This window comes from Linepithema humile, chromosome 4 (genome assembly GCF_040581485.1).
Source record: "Linepithema humile isolate Giens D197 chromosome 4, Lhum_UNIL_v1.0, whole genome shotgun sequence".
Classification (NCBI taxonomy): domain Eukaryota; kingdom Metazoa; phylum Arthropoda; class Insecta; order Hymenoptera; family Formicidae; genus Linepithema; species Linepithema humile.
This window is the reverse complement of record NC_090131.1, coordinates 4144660-4172171: the sequence shown is the minus strand read 5'-3', so window position 1 is coordinate 4172171 and position 27512 is coordinate 4144660. Positions and strand designations below refer to the sequence as shown.

Here is a 27512-nt window from a genome sequence, read left to right as displayed (position 1 = left end):
ACAAAACTGGAAAATATGTAATATAAATAATAATGCATTAATGCTTATAATGCGCGATTGTCATTTTCGTTTATTATAATTTGAGCTTGATAAAATATCAAATATAGGAAAGAATACGTAATTTACGATCAACTTATTCAAATTATTCTATTTAAATCAAGTGTTTCAACTCAAATTTTTATTTTTGCATAATAATAACGCGATTTATGCCATTATATAATATCGGTTTTCTTATTCTGATATTTTTATCATCTTTTTGCGGCGTTGAAAATTTTATTAGAGATCAAAGTAACATATATATGTATTTATATCATTTTATATCTATTTTTCACGCACAATTTAATTAATTAAAATGAAACGAATATATAGGTATATAAAGGTCCGCTTAATAATTGCTAGGAGTATTTGATCCGTAATAATATATTCACTACATACTTATGTACATATAAATTAATTGCCGCTGTCTGACAAGAGAATTATTATTTAATTAATTAAATTGTCGATTAAATTGTCTATTGAATATTTTGCGAATATAATATCTCCAGAGACCGCTTAAACGCTTAAATGTAACGTGTCTTCGAAACTTCCGGCGGCGTGCTTTTGCAACACCCGGGTTGCTCCCAGCTTCCGGGAGAGATCCGACGGCGGCTTCGAAAATCCCTGGACGAAACTCCGGACGTATCGCGACGACGAGCCCGAACTGCTTAAGAACCGGCCGGAGGAGATAGTCGAGTTCTCTCAGCCGGAGGCGCAGCAAGCCGCCCTATAAGAACACATCGTCCTAAGACGACGTAACGCGACGTCAGTTGTCACGCTCTCGCGGCACGTTTTATACACCTTACGCGACCTTACGGCACGGCTGAGCTGCCGGAAACGAGTGCGAGTTTCGTCGAACTCGCACGTCAGTGACGTTCTTCCCGCCCGCCCGTATGCATTATTCAGCGCGGATCATGACTGATACTACCTACGTGGCATTTTTAGCCACGATCCCGCTTTCGACTCACGCTAGCGGCGACTAGATGCCCGTGCTCGATCTCGAGGCGGTCAGCGTTCCGGTGTATCGCGTCGACGGCGAATACGGAACTCGGATTCGCGAGTGCGAGCCTCGCAACCTAATTCCACTTCTCCGTTCTCTCCCTCTCTCTCTCTCCCTCTCTCCCTCTCTCTCTCTCTCTCTCTCTCTCTCTCTCTCTCTTTCTCTCTCCCTCTCTCTAGTGACGCGTGCGGATGGATGCGCGCACAGTGAAAGGAAAATCCGGAAGATTCTGGCATGAATTTCCGCGTGGCCCATTAGCGCGATGTATGTGCGCTTTTGTGAATTGTCAGCTTGTATGCGGGCGCAAAATGACTCGCACGAAATCACTGCAACATTTGAGAGTCACCTATGTAGTACTAGAATTCGTGTTGTCACTCATATTTCGACTATTTTGCGTCGTGTCGGACGTGCAGAATTGCATTATGCATTAAAAAAAGTTTGTTTGGGCAAATACTTAAAAGTATAGCTTCTCTTATTTTACACGTCAAACTGTAAAATAAAAAATTTTCAATACCTATCGCACTCAAAATATACATATTTTGCAACGTTAATCGTAATCGTAATAAGTTAAATTATAATTAATAATTGCAACTTGCTTTATTGACTAATAAAAGCTGGAAGCATTACCACGAAAATACGTTAAAGCGTCATATAAGAGAAATTATTGATAAACAGTACATATTCGCATGACACAGGCACGTAATATGATACTCAAAATAAATAATAAATGAAATTTTTATATTTTCGATATAGCAAATATTAACATACGAATCGAAAATATAATTTTGCGAAATATTATTACGAAGTATTATTCAACAGAAATTCAATTATTTTGCTATGACGTAGCAAAATTTTATTCAACATTTAAAAATTTTCTAAAACACAAACGCAATTTACATAAACATTATTTAACACGTCGGGCAAAAAACATGCAGCGAGAACGCAGGACATTTGGCCACGATACGAGCTAGCTCGAAATCGCGGTAAGGCGAAATTGCATCAAACCTTTCTCGAACCACGAACGAGTCCGAAATTTCCTCTCCGAGGAAATAAGCTTTTGAGCATGGACGGCGAAAAATACGACACGATAATATAATTCCTCGTCGGGAAGACTATCCGTCGTAGAGAAAATCATTCCGAATTCAGCCTCTATTTACTCGTTACGAAGTAATAAAACACACATGCAGTATAAAATATATACAGTATATATAAAAAAATGTAACATTTTTTCACTAAATTTATTTTAACAAATCTAAAATAGATCCCATATCTATTACAAATAAAAATATAATACGTAACGTTTTTTTAGATATATTGTACTGTGCAATTGAATTTTAAAAGCTTTTATTTTTAATCTATAACGATTAACACAAGATTAATGAACTGATTATCTATAAGTTTAACACATTTTAAAGATATTTCAACTATAATAAATTTATATTATTTACTGCATTATTGTTCCATGAATGATAGTCGCTTCAGTATTTTTTTTCTGCTATATCACTGCTTTGACTATTTTATCGAACATTTTGTATTTGGAGAGTAGATGTGCATGTGTGTATGAAAGTGTCTATTTCATTTGTTACTTTAGTCCTTTGTTTGTATTTCGACCCTTTATAAAATAACAACTGTGGTATCAATTTGTAGAGTTATCAATGCGCTAGCGGAAATAGTGAAATAGTGAATTCAATAGCATTTATCGTGCATGTTCAAGCATTTTCGGTCGACCTTTAGGATTTGCTAATAAATCGCATAAAAGGGTAGTCAAACGCAATAGGTAACAATTGTATGAGTACGTTAATAAAAATTTAAACGTTTTCCAACAGATAAAAATTAATTAAAAACTGTTCCACGTAAAATTTGTTTATATGCTTTTAATCAAATCTTTAATAAAATAATTATCGCTCTACTCTAATGGCACAAAGAACACAATTTATAATAAAATATTGCATATTTGAATTACAGATTAAAATATGTTTCTATAATTTCAAAATACACGAAAAAGTATTTCTCTTTACTTTTATTATAACCTGAAGGAGATTATACAAAGTGACAGAAAAATGTGATTGATTTGTTTAGAAATTTGTGTTTCAATAAACACAAATAAATGTCAAGCGGATCAATTTCATTACTTTCATTATCACGGCGATTGTTTTACGATAAACAATTAGTCTCCGTAATCATGTGTCTATTTGCGATCGTAGATTACAAATGTGATGCATTATGTAAATTTACTCATGCCTGATCGAATATACGTTTCTCTTAAACAATCAGATCGATTACGACAAAAGTACAGATTGTCCGCGTAAAAAGCTAAACACAATTGATTGTTAGAGATAAAAAGGGCAGAACACACACGAGCGATGATTGTTGTCGTCGGAAATAAATGAGATAACCGTCTCGACAGGATTGCCGTAAAAAAACGGTAGATTTATAGCGAATGTCACGCGAACGGAGAACCTGAAATCAATTTAGAAACGCGACCAAACCGGTGGCGTATAATCAATGTACTGCGACTAGTGTCGACGGACCATCCGTTCTCACCTCCTGTATCCATTTACGCGTCCAAGTGGGCTTGAAATCGCAGCAACCCGATTCAACAAGGACGCGTGCTCGAGGACGCAAATTGGCAAAGAGGCCGCTCCGGCAATCCGATTCTCCCACTCAGCGTCTTCGCGCAGCTGCTTCCGGAATTCGAATGCGCTTCGAGCCTGTCCGCTTTCATGCCCGGAACTGCATCTGACGGGTGCTCCTGTTGCACGGACCTCCGCAAGCGTTTCCGTCGGCTTAAACTCCTAAGACGCATACCAGGACCCGAGGATACTGTTGTAGTGTTACAGTTTCAAGCCGGCTGGACTTGGGAAGAGTGCTCTTGAGAGTGCGGTCTCGTAACGCGAGTTACTCCAAGTAACTTCGCGCGTCTTGTACGGATTTGCGTTACCAATAAACCACAATACATGTGCAAAAAGCCGGGATATCGTTGCGGTATTGTTTGGAGAAATTTAGACATTTGGCTATCTGTGATTTCACAGATTCGATGGAAATATGGATGTAAAGCCTGATTACACGAAGAACAAAATATAATAAGTAAATTATAAAAAAATATATTTTTATAATTTTACAACAAAATATAATAAAGAATTTTCTACGACTGCCATCTGAAAAAGATTGCTAAAAGATTTATGAGTTAAAAAAGAATATGTATGGTTAATGTAGAAGAAATGAGATTGTGTAATTAATCTCGTACGAAAGAGATCAATGTGGAAAATAATTGAAGGTATAATGAAAAAAGATAAAATGAAAGAAATAATTTAACTACATGCAACATTCACTGGGCAACAATTGGAGGCCATTGTTTGAATATTTACATTGGAAACGAAAATATTTATTGAAACCATATCTACATATTACGAGGCTGCAATATCAACAATATGTCCAAAATAAAGCACAGTGAAAATATTGATACATGCGACGAAATGATAAAAATGCATTGTCGTAATATTTTATTTAAAAGAATTTAAGCTCTTTTTTAACAAACCTGAATTTTTACAGTAATACACAAAATTATTTTTGATAAAGATGTATGTAGAAAGCGAGCAAGTGATAACATAATATAGTGCACACATCCATGCATACCTGCATACTGAAACATTTGATGGACTGCTCACTTATGCAAGTGTTCTTCTGTAACGCGTGTTCAGACTTCGATCGTTTGTTTCCGTCTCATGTATTATTCCACATGTACAAGCTATTGGTTTGGTAAAGCAAATTTCGAGACACGATAATGATCCATCTCACTTTTTTTCTACGTCGTATGCCACTCCTCGTTTACATCTCTTTGTGATATGAAAACTTATGTGAATACCAAAAGCAAAGTTATACACGTAGAAAAGCTGGAATTAATTTGATCACAATATATTTATGGAAAACACAAGTTATTTATAACCCCTTATTTATCACGTTTAATTAATTTAATTAATTTCCATGCAATTAATACAATTAATTGCAGCTCGCGCTTTATTCATAAGCACACTAAATTTATTATAAGTATTTTATTTTTGATTTTCAATTTTCAATTTAATTTTATACGAGTAAACGAGAAATTGTTAGCAACGGTAAAATGATATAGGGAATTGTATTGCGCTTGCTCGTGCAATATTTCGATGAGCAACATCGTCGCCCTCGTTTTACCGGCAGAAATTCGAGTCGCACTCTCAAAAGCGTCTGTCATGGGACGCTTTATGTATGTAGGTGGACGTCGACTTAACTAATCGCGTCAATGAAAGGCTTCCCCGGCTTCACTCACATCTGACCCTACCGAGTCTGCACTGCAAACTGCATACCATTCCGCGTGGAAATATGATGTATTTATTAACGCTCGAGCTTATCCGAGCTGTCCAGGCGTGCTATTAAAGAAAGTAAATGAGCGTAATTAAAGCTTCTTACGGCGAATGCTCGACGTTTTATCAACGGCGGACGAATTTTTGTCACGCGCACCGCACAAACGTTGTTGCGCAATCGCTTGTGCAATTACACAAGCGACGGACTGCATAGCAATTCTGATCCAGCGTAAAATAGCAAAAAAAATTTCCTGTACATATCGATACAGAATTACCATAAACTTTAACAATGATAATCGAATAAGAATATTTAGAGGTGACAGAAAATTAAAAAAAGTTAAATATATGGCTAAATATATGCATTGAATTGATTATGCAACAATAACAAGTTTTCTTGTTATTTTGTAAAATTAAAAAAAAACAAAGCACTTGTAATTAAAATCGTACGTTCGTTTTATTATAGAGAGTGGACTGAGAGTTGAGCAAATTTTTCCGTACTGAATTTCCGTGAATGCCTTTTATATGAAGGGATTGTGTAGCTTCCATCGACGAGATTAAATCGCGCATCGGTGCGCTTCCATTCTGACATAAAAAATGCATAACATAATCAAGTGATAAAACTGCAGGCGGACGTGAATCGAATGCACACTGTTTTATTTAATAACTTCATCACGCGCTAAAACGTATAGCACATTACTCAACTTTTGTCAATGAATAACACCGAATTATAGAGGATGTATACGTGTCAGAGTAAATATAAAGGAGTATAAAAGATAAATGATATTTACTCATTCTTATGTTTAATTAAATAAACGTACACACCAGCGAAACATGTCGGTTATAAGGAGCTTGAGAAATGTTCAATCTGAAAATTTGTTTTGAAAGGAATTTTCAACGTTGACCGAATAATCTGTCTCGGAAGTCGGCGCTCTTGAGAATGGAGACCACGTGTCCGCGTATGCGGCTCACGTAGTTCACATTGGCCAAAACATTAGAACCTGCTTCTGGAGCAGCCGTGTCCACGCGCTCGACCGCACGAGCGAGCTCCACGGACCATGTGTGTGCCACCTCGTCGTAGTCCACGTAATTCTGAATTTCCGGAAAAGAGACGCGTCGCGCGTGTCACTTAGATCGCAGCGAAGTCGCACGCAGGCTCGGCGCGAGGCGGAGAGAAGGAGAGGGAAAGAAAGAAATATCGCGCGAACACGGCGCTCCATTTTCGCGATTATGTTAAGCTCGGGATCCCCTGAGTCGCACGTATTTCTCGTGCTCCTCGTAAAGCTGTGCGCGCGCGAGAACGTGCGAAACGAGAACGGCCCTTACGTTCTCGTTTCGCAGGCGACTCGCCTGACGGGCGCTCCCGAGGCTCTGAAGGCGAGCACTCGACTACTGAAATGCGACATTCTAACTTATTTCGATTGAGAGTATTTCGGTCGTCGCCCGTAGGGCATAGGAAATTTCGACGGGCTCTCTACCGATTTACACGGCTCATTTCCGATCGATACATCAATATCAAAGTCGTGCAGAAATAATTGTTGTGATTAGAATCAATCTCGTCGGTATTTATGTACAATTTTATAAATCTTGCTTGATTTAATTTTTTTTGTTTTTTTTTTCTCAAAATATACTGTATCACAATCTAGATCAATATGTTTTAATTTTATTTTAGATCGTTGTATATTTTTTTGTATATTTTAATTCCAGTTGGAATCTTGTGCTAATATTACAGCAACGATAGTCAAAGAACTCTAAGCTACGTAACCATCCGTGTTATTTTACAAACAATTGATTCTATTAATGGAAAAATTCATTTAGATCGTATCTATTTGAATGATTTTAATTTTTCTGTTAGATATATTTGTTGCGAACTCTCTTTTTTCGTAACAACAAAAAATATTTTCCGTTGTTATAAATATCTGTGGAAGTGAAAAAAAGTAATTTAATTGTTACAAATAGATGCAAAAATCTTATAAAAAGATATAAATACGTAAAGTAATCAGAGTGAGATAAATTCACGTTGCTGGAACAGCGCGATATAAAATAATTTTCGAAGCAATCAAATGTATATTGATTAGTTCTGGAATCCGCAAAATATCCAGAGGTACAGTAGTTTAACTTTGCGAATACATGTCGGCAAAAGAATCTGAGAGTATTTGATCAATTTTTTTTTAAATTTACGGAGTTTAAATTTTTTTACAAAGTTGTATGCAGTTTTATTTCATTTCTATTTAATAAAACACACGAGCTTTGTTGCTTGCAATGATTAAATTATATTTTAAAACATTTGTGCAAGTGGCAATACCAAGTGCGATAAAAAGGGGTTAAAATGAGTGTAAGTGTGATAAATTTGCTCAAATAACATAGGAACATAGATAATTTATATACTCTTAAGACTGGTATTAATTGATACATAAATGCTGCTTCTGTCAGTAGTTTGTTTGATCAAAAGCGCAAATTCTCCTCGTGAAACGAATTTTCGCCGTGTAATGAAACTCACACTACAAGTAGGTTCGTCTATGGAAAATCGAACTCAACAACTTTAATAGAGAGATGCTACTCATTACGCAACTCTCTACATCATTACGCAAATTGACACGTACTGTAATGATGCATAATTGCCGAGTTAAAATCGGTAACACGTTATGTTATACCAAATGCTGCCGAATTACTCTTACCATTACCGAGAGAGAACGCGCAATTATCGACCACCTCATATAACTAATGGCATACTTTATATAGCATAAATTATCGCAAATTGGTCGGCATGACATTTTCTTTACATCAAAAATATTGCAGTGCATTACACATTACACATATCTTTCTACAAACATTCGTTTAATGATAATTTTCATATTTTTACTAAATATCAAACATTTTTTATTTATTTGATGTATAAGTATTAAAAATTATTAATACACTATAAAGTAAGAAACCAGAAATTAATTTACAAATTATAATATGTCTTGTTCTTTCCATTTCTCATTGAATATTTTGGACCTCCTTGAGATTTTTAGTCGAATCTGCTCATTAGTGAGAAAATGAAAGATTCGGGTGAGTCTTTTCCAAGCTCGGTAGCAATCAGCAAATTAGTACCTTCTTGTTTTCTCCATTCTATCTTGCCTAATGACAAGTTGCAGGCAAAAATAAAGTGAAAGGATTCAAAGAGACGGAAAATTGTAAGAAGTTATGTAAGAGACTTCAGTATGGATCTAGATGAAGTACCTACATAAAATTACCTTGAAGTAAATTAAAGAAAGTTAAAGAAATTTTTATCATCATTTACTTTTTTCTATGTAGTTAAAACTCGCGAATAATTTAATTATGTATAAAAATGATGCAAAATGACAAACAACACAGCAGTTGTGCATATTTATTTTATGTTTATTATAATTTTTTAATGATTTATTTTTACACAATCAAAAATAGCCTCGATATTCATATAAAAGCGTATACGTATAAAACAGGCGATGCTATTTCAGTGATTAGAATGGATATTCTAAAATTTTGTTTAATAACCATTTAAAATGAGCCATTTCGCCATTTGCAAAATTTATGCGAAGTTTTAGCATTCTCTATTTCGGCGCGCACAGCGCGCACTTGTAATATTATTATACCTTTGCCGAAAATGCTCTGTAAATATTTCGACTCTCACTGGCACAAGTTTGTACTGTAAATTTCTCATCAAAGGTCTCAGTGCCGCGTAACTCCGTCACTCCGATACTGAAACAGATGAACATGCTGTTAAATATATGTATGATACGAACAGAAGTAAGCATTTGTCTTTTGCTGGATTCACTCAAATAACTATGTAATAACATTATTATTTCTAATTGATTATTTGAGTAGCTAATAATACACAGCAAAATTATTTTTTTTTTGTAAATTATGGGAAGAATAAAAGACAACTTTCCTAATTTTTTTTATATATATATATAGAATGACATACTTTTTTATGTTTAATATAATGTGCATAATAAAATATAATATATGACAGATCAATAATATTGTATTACAAATAGAAACACACTTCGATCACATACGCGTAACATAAGACAATACTCACGACAAAAGTCTTCGAACATTCATGCGTTCCTCATTTCAGCTTCTACATAAATTCTTGTGATTTTATTTTAATTTCGTGAACTCTTCCTTTATATTTAGGTATTAAATTTTCATATAAAAACATACATACATCTAATAGAAATCGAGTTTATGAATTCTTGCAACGTAGCGTTCTCAGATTTTGAAAGTTTTTGAATTTGCGCGTTCTTTCTGGCTGAACTTTCGTAATAATCCAACGAAAGATAGTGGAGACGCGTTGAAAATACATGCTTCTTCGCGTAACGCGTGTCAGATATGAGAGGCACGCGCATAGATCACGAAAAGGATTCCTCAAACGCAAAGGATCCGAAGCGTGGCAAGAGAAGGTAAACGGAAATTTGAGTTTCTTGGCGTCACGGATGTGGAAGAAAGGGAACATCGAGGAAATCCGGCGGGGAATGCAGGTATGAATTCCAAAAGAGCGGAATGATGAAAGCCGATAAAATGTATTTTATGTACATACACAACGGCGGTTCTGCCTTTGTCTTATTCTGTATCGCACGTCGCTGCATCGCGCCGACGAATACACGTCTTCGTCTCGCTCACAGTATTCCTATATAACACTTTACGGCGAACGATTCATATCAATGCGCGTCTATCGATGTCGGAGGTTGATAGCAAAAACTGAGGAATGCATGGATACTCGAAGACTTTTGTCGTGAGTGTTGCCTTATGTTACGCGTGTGTGATCGAAGAGTGTATCTATATGCAATACAATATTATTGATCCGTCATATATTATATTTTATTACACACATTATTTACACACATTATATTGGACATAAAAAAGTATATCATTCTATGTGAAAAAAAATTAGGAAAGTTTTCTTTTATTTATCCGAAGATTTTGAAAGCAATATCCTATTTGTCTCATGAATAATGAACTTAAAGAAAAAAAGAATTTGATCGCTGTTTTTATAACACTTCCTGAGAAAGTATCCTCATAATACTTTCATTATTTTCAACGTCGATCATCTTGTATTTTATAGTCCAGAGATATTCTTCACTCTTCTAACTTTCGATAAAAATGCAGTATTAAAATAAAATATAGTGTAATAATATCGTAACACAAGACGATGCTGTTTAAAAAATTAAAAGGGGATGGTAACATTGAACCTGTATGTACATAATTTTCTACACATTAATTCTCGATTATCGATGATTTCCAGTACAATAACTTCTCAATTCTTTTTCCACTCTACGACGACGTAGTCATTTTTATCGATTTTTTTATAAAGTTACATCGTGCGAGTATAAAAAGGAAAAAGCGCGTGAGTTCGTCGACCTTATCAATTACGTTAACAGAGAATGTATGTAGCGTATATTTATAAAATATCGTAAGAGACAATATATAAAAGTTTTACAAAGATAAAAAGTAATGAAATGTATACAAACAACGTGCGTCAGTACCAAAAGAAGCTAAAATATTCAGCAAGGAATTTAATGCAGTATCAAGATCAAAATGTCGTTAAAAAAATAATCATTTTTTTATCAGAGAATAATCATTTTTCATCAAAGTCAAAGGAAGAGATGATCATTTCTGTCGTTTTTGCCATCAGGGACACGAGCGCGGTTTATATTTGCGGCAAGAAACGACGACGGCGAATCTCATTTATCGCAAGCGTGCGCCTCTTCACTCGAGATTCCCCGGAATGCACTCCGGTTGTGGAATACGAGAAAGATTAAGCCGCAACTATATGCGGAGTTATAACGATAATTAGGTTACTTTCTACAAGCAAAAGCACAGCGTGGGCGCCTTTTCGCGACAATCAGGTCGGAGGGATGACGGAATAGCTCGCGCTCGCTCGCTCGCTAACTCGAGAGCATCTGTACGGAGAAAGCAGCGACGTGACGGTGAACCGAAACGACCGGCGTTTCCATAATGGCACGTTTAGGGTAGAAACGAGCCGTATTGCCGTATAGAGAGGAGAGCGAGAGATGTAACTAAAAGCGTGCGAGTCGCGCGACACAAAGCTACCGTACTTCGCTGGCTCTAATACGCGTTGCGCAAATAACAGTTTGCGGTTTCGGATATACGATATGCGATGGCAAAGAATGGCCGTTATTATTACCGAGCTAACGTAATCGGACCGCTGTAATACACGCTTACTACCAATGTCAAAGCTTAGATACACGTTTACGCTTTGTTCTCAATAGCGAGCGCAACGGTTGTATCGAATCCGATACGATGCGAAAAAGTTATGCTGAAATTTATTTGTTCAATATAAAGCGTAATTACGACGCGTAATTACGATACGTAATTAACATAGTTGGATAAATTTATACAAGCGATGCATTTATTTCATCGAATCGTCGTGAAATATGGATATTCGCATTAGGCCCGGCGGTGCGGCTCGATGGGAATCGCGCGGCATGAAATAGGAACACACAACGAATGTACGCGTGTGGTGGGGGAATCGCTATAAAGATAGATGTATGACGCTGTAAAAGTCAGAGCGGTTTGTGTGATACATATACTATTATCCGCGGAGCATCCTCGCGGAACCAAATTTACAATTTCGCGAATAAATCTCGGCGGATGCGCCGCGCTGACCGCCTTCTCCGCTGTAACCGCCGCGCCAATATTGCGATGCTGGCACTTTCGGCTGCATAGTACATGCGGGATTCGCATCCGTACGTGAAGCTGATACGTACGACTGCTTTAACCGGCGCATACATCATCGTTGCTTCTTATTCGACACGAATGTCGGACCGAGCGCTCGTAAGCTTCCAAATGGACATTTTTATCGGTCATCGTGCGGAAAGGGATGCCAAAGAAACGAACGATAAACGCAACGTAAATCGCGCTGAGATTAGTGTAAAACGGTTGAAGTTGTTAAACTCGATGACTTCATAACGGAAAAGTGACTCCTGCTGGCGTGGAAGTACCTTATTAATATGTTTGTTAATGATTTTGATGAGATAATCCTGAATGCTTCGCGACAAAATGCCGTAATGCAAAGAGAGAGAAGTAAATACGTTGAATTAATTAAAAACCTAGAAATAATTCCGAAAATAGCGAAACTGCTTCAAACGCGGAAGAGAACTAAAGTTTTAATTACAATTCTACGGAAACTGCTTCGCCATTCTGCTCGTAGGCGCAAGAGATTAACGAGATCCGCGAAGTGTAATATAAGTTCGCCCCGTAATAATCACGTCGGCGGCGTAACGTCAACGTGACTCGGTGGACAAACAAATAATTATATCCCCATGAAGAGGCGCTGTTTTCTATTTGGAAACAGTTTGCTTCCGGCATGCGCGGCAAAAACACGAAGGCGGAGAGAAGGAGGGAGTGTAATCAAGAAAGGAGAAAGTTTCACGGACGGAATCTCGCCTGCGGATCATCGGGGAAGTCGAAGAACCCAGGGAGGAAGAACAGTCGAATTAAAGACAATGATAAGTTAGGGTCGCAATTATTGAAGTTGCCTCTCAGAAGGGCTTCGTGTCGCGCATCTAAAGAACAAAGAGGACTTTTTCACCTCAATCTCGAGAGATTGCCATTGAAAACTTAAGAAAATGTATTAATTTGTCAGCGTTTGTACGCAGGCGAGAGAACGCGGACTGGTACCGCAAACTCGCGGGACGTTAATTGCAGCTGGAAATGGCGCTCTTACATTTACTAAGCGAATGCTAATCAGAGAGTTTCGCGTTATCTTTTTTTTTTTTTTTTTTTTTTTTTTGAGCTTAACGACCGAAGGGTGGGATCTTATCGTCACTTCGCACGTGTCGCTAATAAAGATTCGGATTAAATTCGGATTAAATTCCGGATCAAATTTTTTCTAAGCTCGAGCAACGTCGCGCATCTTCTTATAAGTATGCTGCATAATGTGGTCGCACTTATCTCGTGGATTCGATCGCGCGCGTTCTGGGATTAGCTGCATTAATTATCCAGCTCAACGCGTTGTATAAAGTGCGAAACATAATGCTAACTTTGTTTTTATTGATATCACTTATAACGGAAGCTATTCTGCTATTGTTTATTGTTATATTTGTCTGTATAACACATATTATTTATTCTGATATATTGTTGTGTCTTTTTTTTTACTCGGGCTTGGAATGAAAATCACTTCCGCTCGGCCGAAAGTCCGGAGATCGCGAGTTTGCTAAGCCGAACGGGACCTTATCACGCGGAAGCGTTAATAAACCGTCGTAAATGCGAATAATTAACCTCGTAGACGGTTTCGCCACGGCGCGATAATCCCGTGCAACGGGCGGGAATCGCGATTGCGCCGCTTACTGCGAAAACCGGGCTAACAAGTTTAACGCTGCGGAGAACTTCTTATCGCTACGCCTTCGCTTGTGCTTCGTTCTGCCTTCGCGCGTTCTCCAGGGTTAGTTTTGCGCGCGATCATCTTGAGCTACTTAATCGCTCATTAGTCACGCGAGATATACGCGACAATTTTCCGGCGCGATCATGTTAGCGATCGCACGCGTTAATTAGCGCGTTTCCCGCGATTATCCGTCGAGTTTCATCGCGGCGGTCGAATTTCGCTAGCCATCCGACGTGAATACAAATGTCTTCTTCTCTAGATCGCAAATAACGATTATCAAAAAAGAAATCCATTTTGGATAATAGATCGCGATCTCAGATTAAGCTCTCAATCGCCGGATTCAATGTCTTAGTAATTCATACGTGTTCCGAATCAATCCTCGTTTCTAATGCATCATCTGAATAGAGCTTTGATTATGATAACCAATACCCGATATCGATCCGGTTATTCGTATTGTGTACAACGTGATGACATAATAAGTCGTTAATCCATCGAACAATAACCCGTCGATCCGCCAATAAATCCGTATATACGGACGGCCGGTAGCCGATACAAAACGACGCGGGTATCTGTTCGCGTTTATACCGGACGCGCATTATCGGTTTGGGTTGCGTCCCGTATTTCCCCTGGGCGCTACGTCGGGGCCGCGATAATTCAGGTGCCGGTATGTACAAGGGCTCTTTTCCGGAGAATTATTTTCATCGGTACACTGACCAATTTTCGTTGCTCAAGGCATTGTCCCGCTGAGCAACGTCGATATTTAACCGGACCGGCCTTTATTGTGCCGAACTAAATAACCGAGAACAAACGCGCCCGATTTGTTTAATACGAATATCGGGAATTGCGGATCACACGTGATTAATTAGTTCACTGTCACACTTACAAGAAATGGAAATGTTAAGATTAATATTTCTTGGGAGATTCTTGCGATAAAATAATTAACGGATCACCTCTTTTCTGATGTGTAATTCAACTTTGGTCGTATTTTATTAAAAAATATAATTGTGTTTGCTAGACAGAGAATGAAAGATTAAATTTAACTTCCGTAATAGATAATAACACTTAAAGTTCCTGTTTGATCAATAACTTTTTCCACAAGAAATCACCGATAAATCTGCGCGCTTTTTGATCAAAATCGCTCAAAGTCTATTGCGATTATGTGTCCGGCCGAAAGCATAAGGCTGCCGGAACTGTGCGAAAAGGAAATTTTCGCTGGACTTCATCTCCGGCAGCTGAACGTTGATAAATGCATCTCGGACTTGCAGCAAGCAGTGACGGATCGCCGAAGACATTTTATACACTTTTATCTTGCAAAACTGCGAAAATTAATAGCCAGATCTTCTCATACGACATCTATACTAAAATTAAAAATTGTTTCAAAATTTTTAACGTCTAACAGTATGTATAAATAGAAAATTACAGATTTAATTTAAAAGAAATCAGACATTGTGCAAAATATATCTTTTTATGATATTTGTGATGCTCGTTTTTCGATAAAGATTATTTGCGCGTTGTTTATCTTATGAAGACTAAATTTTAAAATACACCTTTCATGTTAATCTATCGTTAGCTGCTCCGTCGCTTGTGCATAATTTAATATTGACTCTACTTATTTGAAGCAAATGTGTTATCAATGTAATGGAAAAGCACATCTTCGTTTAGCTATTGCATATTTGAAATGGCAGTCAAAAATAAAAAGATAAATATAGCTAAAAAATATAGACCAAGAAAGTCACTGAAGATTAATTTGCCAGTAATATTGCAAATAGCCATTTAGACTCATTTCTAGATTCCTCATCTAATGAATAAAATTACATTTTTGTATAAATAAATAAAATACGATTAAAAATTGGATTACACATAAAAATTGATTTGCCACATTCTTATTTTTCTAGTATTTTAATTTTTATAAAAAGAAAAGAGCAAGTAATATATTATTTTGACAAAAACGAATACAATCCATTTCAAAGATGAAAGGATTGAAACATCTTTTCTTCTTTATTCATATTTCAATGTCCCTATTGGAGAAATCCTGGATACACGCCTGAAAGTTGCTTCGTAAAGGTGAATCTGTAAGCATTATTCGTTACAGACGCCCTCGAGATTTTTTGCCATTTCGCGGAAAGCTATAAACGAAGGAAAATTCGAGTTGAAGAGCTTTCGTGCTTATGCGCGTAAGACTCCGAAAGGCATGAATAGTTTCAATGAGCGGAGGAAACGGCGAAGTTGATAAATAACGTTTAAAATACGCAAACGTTACATCTCTTGTGCATTATTAATCGCATTGCAGGAAAACTGAGATATATGCTACATTGCGTTATCGTTAGAAGTGCAAACAGATATTATTTTAGAAGTAGCAATTTAAAAGAATCGATAAAATTTTAAAGAAAAAAATCTAACAATAAATACTACTCGGTTTTTGTTTAATGCGAAATACAGACAAAAGAATATAGATTAATATTTTTATTCGCGTTTCAAATTATTTCTATTACATAGAATATTATTATACTCTTGTATTCAGTTTTTTATATATATTAGATTTTTCCCAAGTTTTGCGCACAAGTTTTTTAAATGTCAAAATAATTTAAAAGCGCACTGATAACTGAACTAAAATAACTACATTGCAGAATAAATTGCTGCAGAAAATCAACGTTGCTTGTTTTAAATAGTCGGTTCACTGCATTTTACGCACGAACGGAATGCATGCAAGAGAGATATTGAGCAAACAAATTTAATCAAGTACCCGACTACGTCAACGAGAAGTGCATATCACCTTCGCCAGCCAGAATTGACTCCGAGCCACCGTTGGAAATGGGTGGAAAGATGGGGTCGCCCGTCTTGAGTACTAGCATCCCGATTTGCCTGATCGTCGTGGATGCGGATAGTTATTCAAACTTCGTAAAGTTTACCGGGTGTTCGGATCAATGAGCAGCGATATCGAAGGATAATGCTGCAGCGTAGACGAAACTGTGGATAAATAAGCCTGTATCATCAACTTCCAAGAAACTGGCAAAGCGGAAACCGCAACTATACTAAACAAAAATAATGGAGTGGAAATAAAGATGATCTCTTGACGACGAGCTGATGAGACGACGAGAAGAAATTTCCAATTTTTGCAAATTAAAATTTAATTAATTTATTGCAATAATTAAGATTGGCGCATAGAAGTTGTTTAAAAGAAAATTTCAATTAATATTAAATTATCTAATTAATATTTTAATAAATATAAAATAATATTGAATCCATCAAATTTATTGATATTTATATGTTTCAGTATATTTTATTTATTTGCTTCGGCATTGCTACTATTCAGGTTAACTACTCGTTGATTAAAATTATAAAATTTATAAATTACATAAATTTATCAGTACTATATTATTCATATATGTTTGCACAAATATTTGAATAGAAAAAATGAGTATCGTATTTAGTTAGTTAATAACTTTTTTTCTTAATGCATGAAAGCATTTTTATGAAGCAAATATTGCTCATTATATTGCTATTATTAAACATTTAATTATTATACGAGTTGGATGCCCTTTCGAAAATTGTACCCGTATGTGGTTATCCACGGCCAAATTTTCGTCCGACATCAGCAAGCACAGTAAAACGGAGAAAATTTGTATTGAAAAATGTTGCGCGTACATAAAGAGCAGCGAAACGAACAAACGCTAATACGTGCTTTGAAGTTATCAAAGGAAACTACGTTACACCTATACAAGCAATTACGAAAATGGATCACACAGGCTATATATAGACGCTATTACAATTATTTCCATTAGACCGAATAACATCAGCGAAATGGATCACTCGCAGCAGCGCTTGCTGGCTATTACAAGGATGCCACTAATTTTTGTAGACGTCATTAGTGCAAAATTATGATGTATTAATCTTGGCTCGATGTTTACAGAAATTTGCGGAACATTTGTGACAACTTGCGCGACTAATCACAAAGTATCAACTGTAGATTTGCCTAAGTTTATCGGATATCTTATCTTGCAATGAGTAGCTCTTTCTACATACTTTGTTGCAGCTATCGACCGCATGCAAAATGAATTTGACGAGTTTTAATATATTTTATTTTGTCGTAACTTCTTTCATTTGACTTGGAAGAAAGATGAAAATATTTCTATGCGAATTGATATTCGCAAAGTGGATATTATCTAATAAAAGATGGAAATATTACATTAATTAATTGCTTATTAGGCCTAATAATTAAAATCCATATAAGAGAAATACATATAGGAAAGAAATACATATTAGGCCTAATACAAGTATATTAGCCTGCTAAAAATTTTTTTTATTATAGATAAAATAATGTGTTTATTGTTGTTTATTTGGTTCATTTGACTGTCACGTGTTTGGTTCACATACTTTCGTAGCATATAATGAATATTTAATGCCGTCAAATTTAATAAAGAGTTTATTAAAATTTCAATCGATCGGGGCGTTTATCGGGCACATAGTTTAGCGGAATATTGAACGATAATTATTAATGATAACGTATGATCAACATACATAATATTTCTCTACAATCCTGAATATATTTTATACGTTGTATCGAAAATACAACAGTTTTAGTGTTTTTCCCCGGTTTTTCTGGTAATTTATTCGACAAACTGTGCTCTTATAAAATATTACGGGCAAATTTATTAGCGAATACGTCTATTCAAAGTACCACAGTTATACAAATAACTGGGAAAATCCGATAGAATAATTCATTACTTCAGACGTCTGAAAACAATGCTGGCTGTTACGCAGCGCACAGAACTACGTTTCAATAATATTTATTGTAAAATTAGCTCCAAATATTATTATTTTTATAATGTTTGTTAAATGTGCAAAATAAAATCCTCTTTTTTTAGTAAAATTTATAATTATATAACTTTAAAAACAACCTTGATGATATAATACAGATTTTATTTTCAGTACAGATTTTATTTTTGTTTATTCAGTTAAACTGTTATTTAGTTAGTTTAAATAAAATTAAATTTTGTATAATTTTATGCGCTGAAATGGTGAAGAATACTTTTACCGATCACTATGAATTATCTAATGGATCAATCATCTATTGAAGCCTTGCAAACTCGCAGGTCAGTTGGCTAATCAATAGGTAGGCGTCTTTTATTGCCGACGAAACAGTTATATATTTATATTTGCTACACAATAATAATGCTTTTAAACACATTTTTTTAACAATTTGCCAGTTTTTTTATCTTTCAAGAAAGAAATTTTTTGTCTTGAAGTTACTCTATTACGCTTCGTATCTTAAAGTTTAGATATGAGCTATTTTATTTGAGTTTTTATAATAAATACTTATTTTTTAGTAACAATTTTGTGGAAACTTTTTGTTTCACTCTCGTAATTTTGTGAATATTTTTAGCTTTATTTGCGTGAAAGTTTGCTCACGACCACTGTTACATTTGTGCTCTTCCGTAATGGAAAGGTATAGAGTCTGTCAATTTACAACGTCTATAGTCTCTGAGGATTCATCGTCCTCTCAATGAGCATTGGAATGAAAACGTATGATATTCAAGATTTTTCTTGCCTCAAGTCGCAATGCGTTCTATTTCAATGAAAGTTGGCGCTTATACCTCTCTGAGGGAAAGCTTCATGGTGAGCTCGCTGGCAGCGATTTATAAAATATGCAAGTGGGAGTTTATGAAGAAAACGTGGCATTGCGGATAATTTTTTAGAAAATACAATATTATTATACTATTTATTTTTAAACTGCTATTACAATTATAGTATAAGTATGTTTTAATTTAAATATTCTTTAATTTAATTAATTAATTAAATTTATAAACAAAATTTGACAGAAAAAATATATATTGAAGTTTTACCACAATTTAATAATTTTTAAATATAATTATTTAAAAAATTACCGATGCATGTTTATATCATAAAAGTTATAACAGATGTTTGTTATTATTTTATATACACGAATACTTATTTATTATTATTTTTAAATACTTTTTGTTATAATATTTAACCTTTGCTTAACATATGACATATAACATTTGACATTTAATTTACGGCTTTTTTCATATTTTTATATACAAAATTAATAATATAATACAAAAAATATTATATCAAAATTCTATGTAAAATTCAATATTTTGTGTTTTTATTGCAACACTTCAATCATAATACTTCGATTTACCAAAATGAAAAATGTTTAACTGGAAAATTCAATATACATATGTATATATGATTTCTTCGCATGTGCGCATTGAACTCCAGAATCTGTGCTTGAGAATCTTTACCAACTCACAGAAATATCAATATAATCGATGTTCTCCGTAGCTATTTTTGCTTCTTTCAAATCGCTCCTAATACGAGTTTGAACGGCGATTGGCACGACGTACGAGAAAGAAATGTGTATTTGATACAGAAGGAGACAAAACGATTTTCAAGGGAGCTATTCGTGCTGATCGTTTCTAGTAATGGTACTGTCATCAAAACACTAAGTCTATTCTTGCAACACCCGAGAGGACACTGAAGCTTTACCATAGAGCGTACACAATTGTTGTAATGCGGTTAAATCCAGATATTGCAACATTAATGTGTTCTCTGCATAGCTGTATGCTAAATATATGCAATGCTATGAACTTCTGTCAAATATTATTCAAGCGACAATATTAACAATTGCTGGATTCGACGCTTGAAACAACAAGCGAGAGAAAATTTACTGCATTATAGATTAATGTTATTGATTAATGCGGTGGTGCATATTATCTCCGTGGGAGACAATTAGCAAAGTAACTAATTATAAAAATTACTAATATAAAATTTTAAGAATAAAGATAAGACTTAATTGAAACCAAACCAATTAAAAGGAAATGTACAAAGATCGGCGATTATTATTATAACAATTTGTGCAACGTAATATCCATTGAAGGAACATTGAACACATTACTGCCAATGAACACGGGTCAAAAACAATTAATTGGCTCCATTGTAATTATCGCTGACTTTCTTTCAGGTGAGCGACAAAGATTGATTCGACGCAGAAAGGTTTTCATTCCTCAGGGAATTCTGAGCGTGACGAAGATAAATCTTCGAGTCTACGAGTAAATTATGATTAAATACAATCTTCTCATATTATCGAATAATATTTTGATGCATATAAGACGACGTTAGGGACTTCACAAAGCAACATTGTATTTGCTTTATTGCGAAGTTTAATGAGACGAGAGAAATAATTAGAAGTACTCTCACATAACTGGAAGCGAGAACTACTGATCGAAACAATTAACCTAAGATTACGTTACTGCATAATAACGTAACGTTTTTATTGAATTAACTAAAACAAATTATTGAATTTAAAATTTGATCGTTAATTTTGCACAATTTTAAATGAGTAATATCGATTTAGCATTTGTCACTGTGACAACTCCGAACTCCGTCAATCTAATCGTTTGACTGCAACTCAATATCGACGATTACCCAGGTTATCCCGACGAATTCACTAATGAATGGGATCGAGTGTACTCTAAGTAAACTCGATAACATCTGCAACACGATTGGAACTTTTATAAATATTTAAAAACATAACAGCATCCAAAACTTTCCGCGCTGCTATCAAACTCAGTATAATCTTTTTAAAACATAAAAATTACCAATGTAATTGAATCTTTTTGATTGTCTGCTTCGAATCACTTATGATCACGTCAAAACGTAAAAACATTTTAAAAAAAGATTAAATTCTGTATATGAATATGATTGTAAAATACATATGTTTATACATATAAAATTTAACTCAGCAACGCTACTATTTTTGAAATATTTTAAAAGAATAAACCATTTTTACTATTGCATAAATTTTCTTTCATACGATTTTTTTCGTATTTTTATATTACATATAAAAATTTCATTTTTAAAATTAATGTGAAATTAATGAGATTTACAATTTTTTTTAAGTAGTGCTCTATTCATTGAAATGCTATGTAAATGTCAGAATCGGCTTTGATTTATTTTTACAATTTAATATAATACAATTTAATTCTATCTTCTAGAATTATTTTTATTTTTAGCAATTTAAATATTAATTTATCCAAAAAATAAATATGTACTTTTAGAGTCTTTAATTCTCTCAATATAATTGGCCATCCTGTTTTTTTATAAAAAGAGAACATCTGCCCCCTTTGGAACAAGAAATGACTGCTTGCGTAAAAACTCAAAGGCTGCGGCAACCACGCGCTGCGAGATAAAGCCGGAAAATTGAAGTTACCGAGTAAAGACCGTTCTGAGAGATTAACGGTTGGATTACTTCGAGATGGATTAGTCGCAATAAAGCCTTACCCGTTGATGTAGAAAAATGTATCATTTTGAGAAACGTTTTATTCGATGGATTCAAGTATAAGGCAAAAAGGAGAAAGTTTTAGAAATAAAGTTAATTACCGAAGTCATGAAAACGATTACGATGTAAAAAAAAGTGAAATGGCAAAGCGAGTTTATGTTAAGCAATTCCCGAGCAGTCAAGTACCTTTATTTAAGCCGCTTTTAAACGGCGAGGCATTTGCATTTTCGAAATTTAGTAGAAGCTAATGAACGACAATGAAGAATGCAAATTAGAGCGCAGTCAATTATTGAGCTCCATTTTACTTTTCGTATATTTTTATGAAAATATATATATTACTTTGCATCGGCAGCGGCAGCGCTTAAACTAATGTTCGAATCTACAGATGCATCGACGGAAGTAAAAAAATGTTCAATTGTTAGATCCACCTTGTATTAAGTGATATTTAGGTACAAGTTCAGTCGTTTTTTGAAAACAACAAAAAGCAAGCACAATTTTGCCAGCGGCATACTATCTGCCGAATAAAAATAGTGATTAAAAATATTTTTTATTTGTTTGTGTTGTTGATTGAAATCCATCCTGTCTCTCGAATTATATTTGTATAAACCGGTAACAACCGTATGTTTTCTATGTTTTTTATATTGAAATTTGGTTAAAACAATGCTTAAAATATATGTATTAACTAAAAAAATAATTCATTCTTAATCCTTGTCTTAATTATGAATTATTTTTTTCAATGATTAATTTTTATTGATTATCTACACATATCTTAAAGTTGATTATTTCTGACACAGAGTCAACGTTTAATTTACGAGAACGTTTCCGCTGTAGTACTTTCTGATACCATGAGCATGGTTTTGGCCGCGGTAATTATTCGAATTTAATTAAAACTCGCGTTCGAAGTGAGCTGCGCCGTGGTGAAGTCATTAATTAAATTTAGGAGAGAATCGCGCGGTACTTTACCGTTGTATATGTATGTAGATATGTACGACAGATACGGACGAGATCGTTATTGCAAGTTCACGAACTCAGTTATAACTTTCAATGAATTCAGTTTCTTTTAGCGACGCCGGAATTTTCTTTTCGGATTCGTCCGCGTTATCAACTCTATCCCGCTTCTGGTGTGGACGCGCTTCCCCGGGGAACTCTCCGCTCGCAATTCAAGTATATAATGTAATTCTGAAATAAAATTCCGTACTTACGCCATCGCCGGCAAAATGGCGGGCAATTAATGAACGTACTAAAATTTGCTATTCGGCTATTAAAAGTCGCAAGATAAAGGATCTCTTTGTAGAAGAATTGAATTATGAACAGAATCGCTTTGATCAATTTTATTTCCTTTCAGCGGAATTTTTATAAAAGCAGACATATAAATTATATGAAATTAATAAATTAATTACAACATTCTTACTCATCTTTTATGAAAAGTACATATTTCGAATAAATTTTATTAATTTCTTTGTATTTTATCGTAGACGGCGTTTTAAATATATTGTGTGTATTTATATATACATATTTTCTAAAAAGCATATTTTTTATGTATCTGCATTTTTTTTAAATAACATTTTATCAGCATAGTTACTTAGATAGTACATTAATAATTCATGAATATTGTAACGCTGCAGAGTTTCGGATGTAAGATAAAAAACTTTAGTCTAAAGAGAATATTTATTCAAATTGTTACAGGAGCAATCTTCACCGAAGATCAAAAAAACAGTCCGTCGGAGTTGGCGTTTAAGTACGCCATTTACAAGATCAATAAGGATAGGACTCTGTTGGCGAATACGACACTGGTTTACGATGTTCAATATGTGCCTAAAGACGACTCGTTTCGCACGTCCAAAAAAGGTAAGAAAATAAACAACGTAAAATAATACTCTCTAATTTTGAAATAATTAAGATAAAAATATATGTTGACGGTTATCTCTTATATCATTGCAACGTAATTTCTATACGAAAATATTTCGACAAATCTCAATATATAAATAAGACACGAGTTTGCTGTCTAACAAAAATTAAGTTGTTTTACATTCTGAGATTATTATTTCTTAAGCTGTTTTTTGAATAAGTGATAAAACTTATAATATAACTTATAATATAATTCAGTACGTACAATATATTACATGTACGTATAATATAATTCAGTACGTTTAAAATAAAAAGCACACAAAATTAAAAGTTATTGTAGAAAAGACAATTGTGAAATAACAGAGATACCTGTTAACTTGTTATAGCGTTAAGATGCTATTTATTACTTGTGTGTACAAGATGCATCATGATGTTTAGAAGTCAGTGACAGTGACTGATAATACCTCATATATAACAGTTGATAATTACAGCGTTATTTATTTTTCAAGCATATATATGACAGCTTTGCAATATTGAAATCTACTAATTACTTATATCCATCTTTCTATCATTCTATTTCTTTTATAAATAATACAATAAACACTGCGCTAAAAATCCAATTAATATAATATAAATTTTTTTAATTAATTTGCATAATGTAGAGAAAGAAGCTGTCAATAATTTTTAACGCGAGACAATTAAAGATAATCAATAATGCGATTTTATCTTTTTCATATTCAAAGATATAAATATTCTATTGATTGGTCACATTCTATTGATTGGTCAATCAAATATATACATATGCAGAACATATTATTCAGATAACATCACTAGTGCACCAAAATGGTACATCGTAAAAGGTCAACTTTAAAATGTTCTACCTAACTTTAATATTGAACGTGTTTTTCAATTGCGATTCTTTTCAGTCACACTCGTGTACTATTTTCCTATTAACATAAAGTGCATTTTGCGCGACATATCCTGCAGATTTGAAAGCTTATGATTGATATTCTGACACGGTTTAATTGCGTCATATCCACTTAAAAAAAAACCATGCTTCTTTTTAAATAATTGCGTCACATTGTTCATATATTGGACATTCGAAGGTATAAACACGGATCATCCTGAACGAAAAGTCTGACTGACACTCGAAAATTGAAAACGTGCTGCACGTACGAAATTAAAAATATGAATAAAATGGTAGCTGAATGAACTTTTGTCAGATAGCAAGAATATCATATAACTGCACACAAAATCTTTATCCTTTTTGCAACTTTTTGTCAAATTTTTATATGTTTTTAATCTATTTTGTGTATTTTTACAAGCGACATAATTATTATATACAATAGACATATTATTACGCTAGCAGGAAATTCTAGAAAAGGAAACAATAATTGAATCAATAAATTGTTTGAAATTGATCATATCTTTAATTACAAACTGCATATAGATAAATTCATACTTATCCACAAATATTGTTCGTTGATTTTTCTTTTGATTAATCCTTTAAATTCATATTTTATATGTACGAAGTATGAGATATGAATATGGATTTATTTTACTTATACAATTATTATTTATGCAGCAATATAAATCAACTTCGTCTAAGCTCAGGGATAATAACTTAATACTATCCAAAACCAATTAATTAATCAATTAAGTAATCTTCATTTTGATGTGATCAGAAGATCTGGCAGTTTGACATGGACTTCCTGTCATTGGAGCGTCTTTGACACGCAAAGCTTTAAAAGTTGGCAGGAAGCCTGGCGAAAGCAATTCAGTTAGCGGCCAGCTATAGCGTGAATTACAGCGCGAGGACGTCGCACGCGACAGGGTGTAGCTTGAGATTTATGTAAAATAACACGGAACCGGATCGACTGCGAGAGCTGAAACCATAACAATGTCTCTCGCGCGATTGCGCGAAAGATAAATCTCGAGCAACGAGCTCAACCAGTTATGAATTTACCACAGAGTTATGTCTCTCTTCGGAATGTATTTTCTTACAAAATTCTACATTGCATCATAGAGATTTCAAATGTTTGCTTTGCACCAATGGCCCTCAAGCTGTCTTTCGTCGACTTGTGGATAAAAAAAAAGACCGGTTCTTATTGCCGGGAAGAAATATAGCACATCTTGATAAAGTCAAATTTCTTGAAATGATTGACGAGGATGAATAAAATCAATATGTAGTAAGGCAAAATTTCATTCATGCGGAGAAATCTCTGTGAGCTGGAAAGCCAGAGAACCTCTGGTTTGTACAATGGAGCTTATGAATGTGGCACAACGATTACAGTCAAGCATTAAATCATATAACTATCCACCAAGCGCATAAAATTTTCTTCTTGAAGCATGACAAAGGTTCTTAGCCCGGTAAACCAGCAAGATAAAAGAGGTCACGACGATGAACTGTGTTTATGCCGTGAATTCCAAGTTTACTATTTTATAAAATATACCTTGAAAATCTTTTCATCTCATTTTTTATGGCATAGCACAGTAAATGGCCATAACTTTGCGGGAATTAAACCATAACAACGGACACATTTGAAATAAATATAAAAATATATAATAAACAAATGTTAGCATTTATATAATTACATTTATTTATTAGTATATCTCTAACATTTTTAGACGAATGGTAAATTAATTTTTAATAGAATTTTATGCAAGTTATATTAGTATTTAACCAATAAATTATTGGTATTATTGGTACAAATATAACTTGCATAAAATTCTATTAAAAATTAATTCACTTTTTGTCTGAAAAAATCAGAGAGATATGATATATTAACAGCACAGATATTTTCGTCTCGATATCAGCACGGGCAAACATTGGGAAATTGTATGGCCATTTATACCCTCTTCTTAAGAGGGAAACATTCGGCCCTCTTCCTAAGAGGGAAACATTCGGCCATAAATATGCCTATAGAATCCCATTGTGCGTGACGCACGCATTTTTCCTCTACGGCGCGTTTAAAATCATACGAACCACGGCTGAAAAGATTATTCCGACCGTCGTCGCGTTTCTTTCACCGCAGGCTGGGCTGAACCGTGTCGAACGGAGGCGTAACTTTGCCAACTTTTCTTTTACACACTTACTCACCCCCGCGATAAATCTCTCGTGTGCTGTCCAGAATGGGTTGCCTGTACACATTTTACCATCCCGCGGGATCTCCGGCGCGGTGAGTGCGCGAGTTTAATGTTGCGTGTGCGCGAATTCGGCTGACTCGCACCGCGCCTAATATACCGTAATCATATATTCCATAAAAATAGTCGCACTTAGTTCTCGCGCCATTGCATTATTTTTATCTAATGTGTCTAGATTATTTTGTGCAAAATTTTAGTTTTGAAACTCAGTATAATTACCTACAAATTTGAAATAATTTATAAATATTAAAGTTCAGTCAGTGAATTTTTTTGTTTTTCAACAAGGAATGTTTTTAAGTAGAAAAGGTATTACTTTAAATTTTAATTTGTATTATTTTTTTTTTTCTTTGCTTTTAACCCTATAAAATATTTGAATCGCAGCTAAAATAGGTAGTTTTCGTGTAATCGATCTCATACCGAACGAAACAGCTTTCATTAATATAAAAAAGCTACATCTTACAAAAGCTTTCA

The 27512-nt window shown here is 34.5% G+C and overlaps 1 protein-coding gene across 4 annotated transcripts in view; it reads left to right on the top strand.

Annotated features, from left to right (window-relative positions):
- Positions 1-27512, top strand: part of LOC105670103 (glutamate receptor ionotropic, kainate 2) — a 137707-nt gene that overhangs the window by 60765 nt on the left and 49430 nt on the right. For all 4 annotated transcript variants that reach the window (XM_067353981.1, XM_067353980.1, XM_067353982.1 and 1 more), the window contains one exon: positions 23736-23897. In XM_067353981.1, the coding sequence (XP_067210082.1) occupies positions 23736-23897 (162 nt within the window). The remainder of the gene's footprint in view (positions 1-23735; positions 23898-27512) is intronic.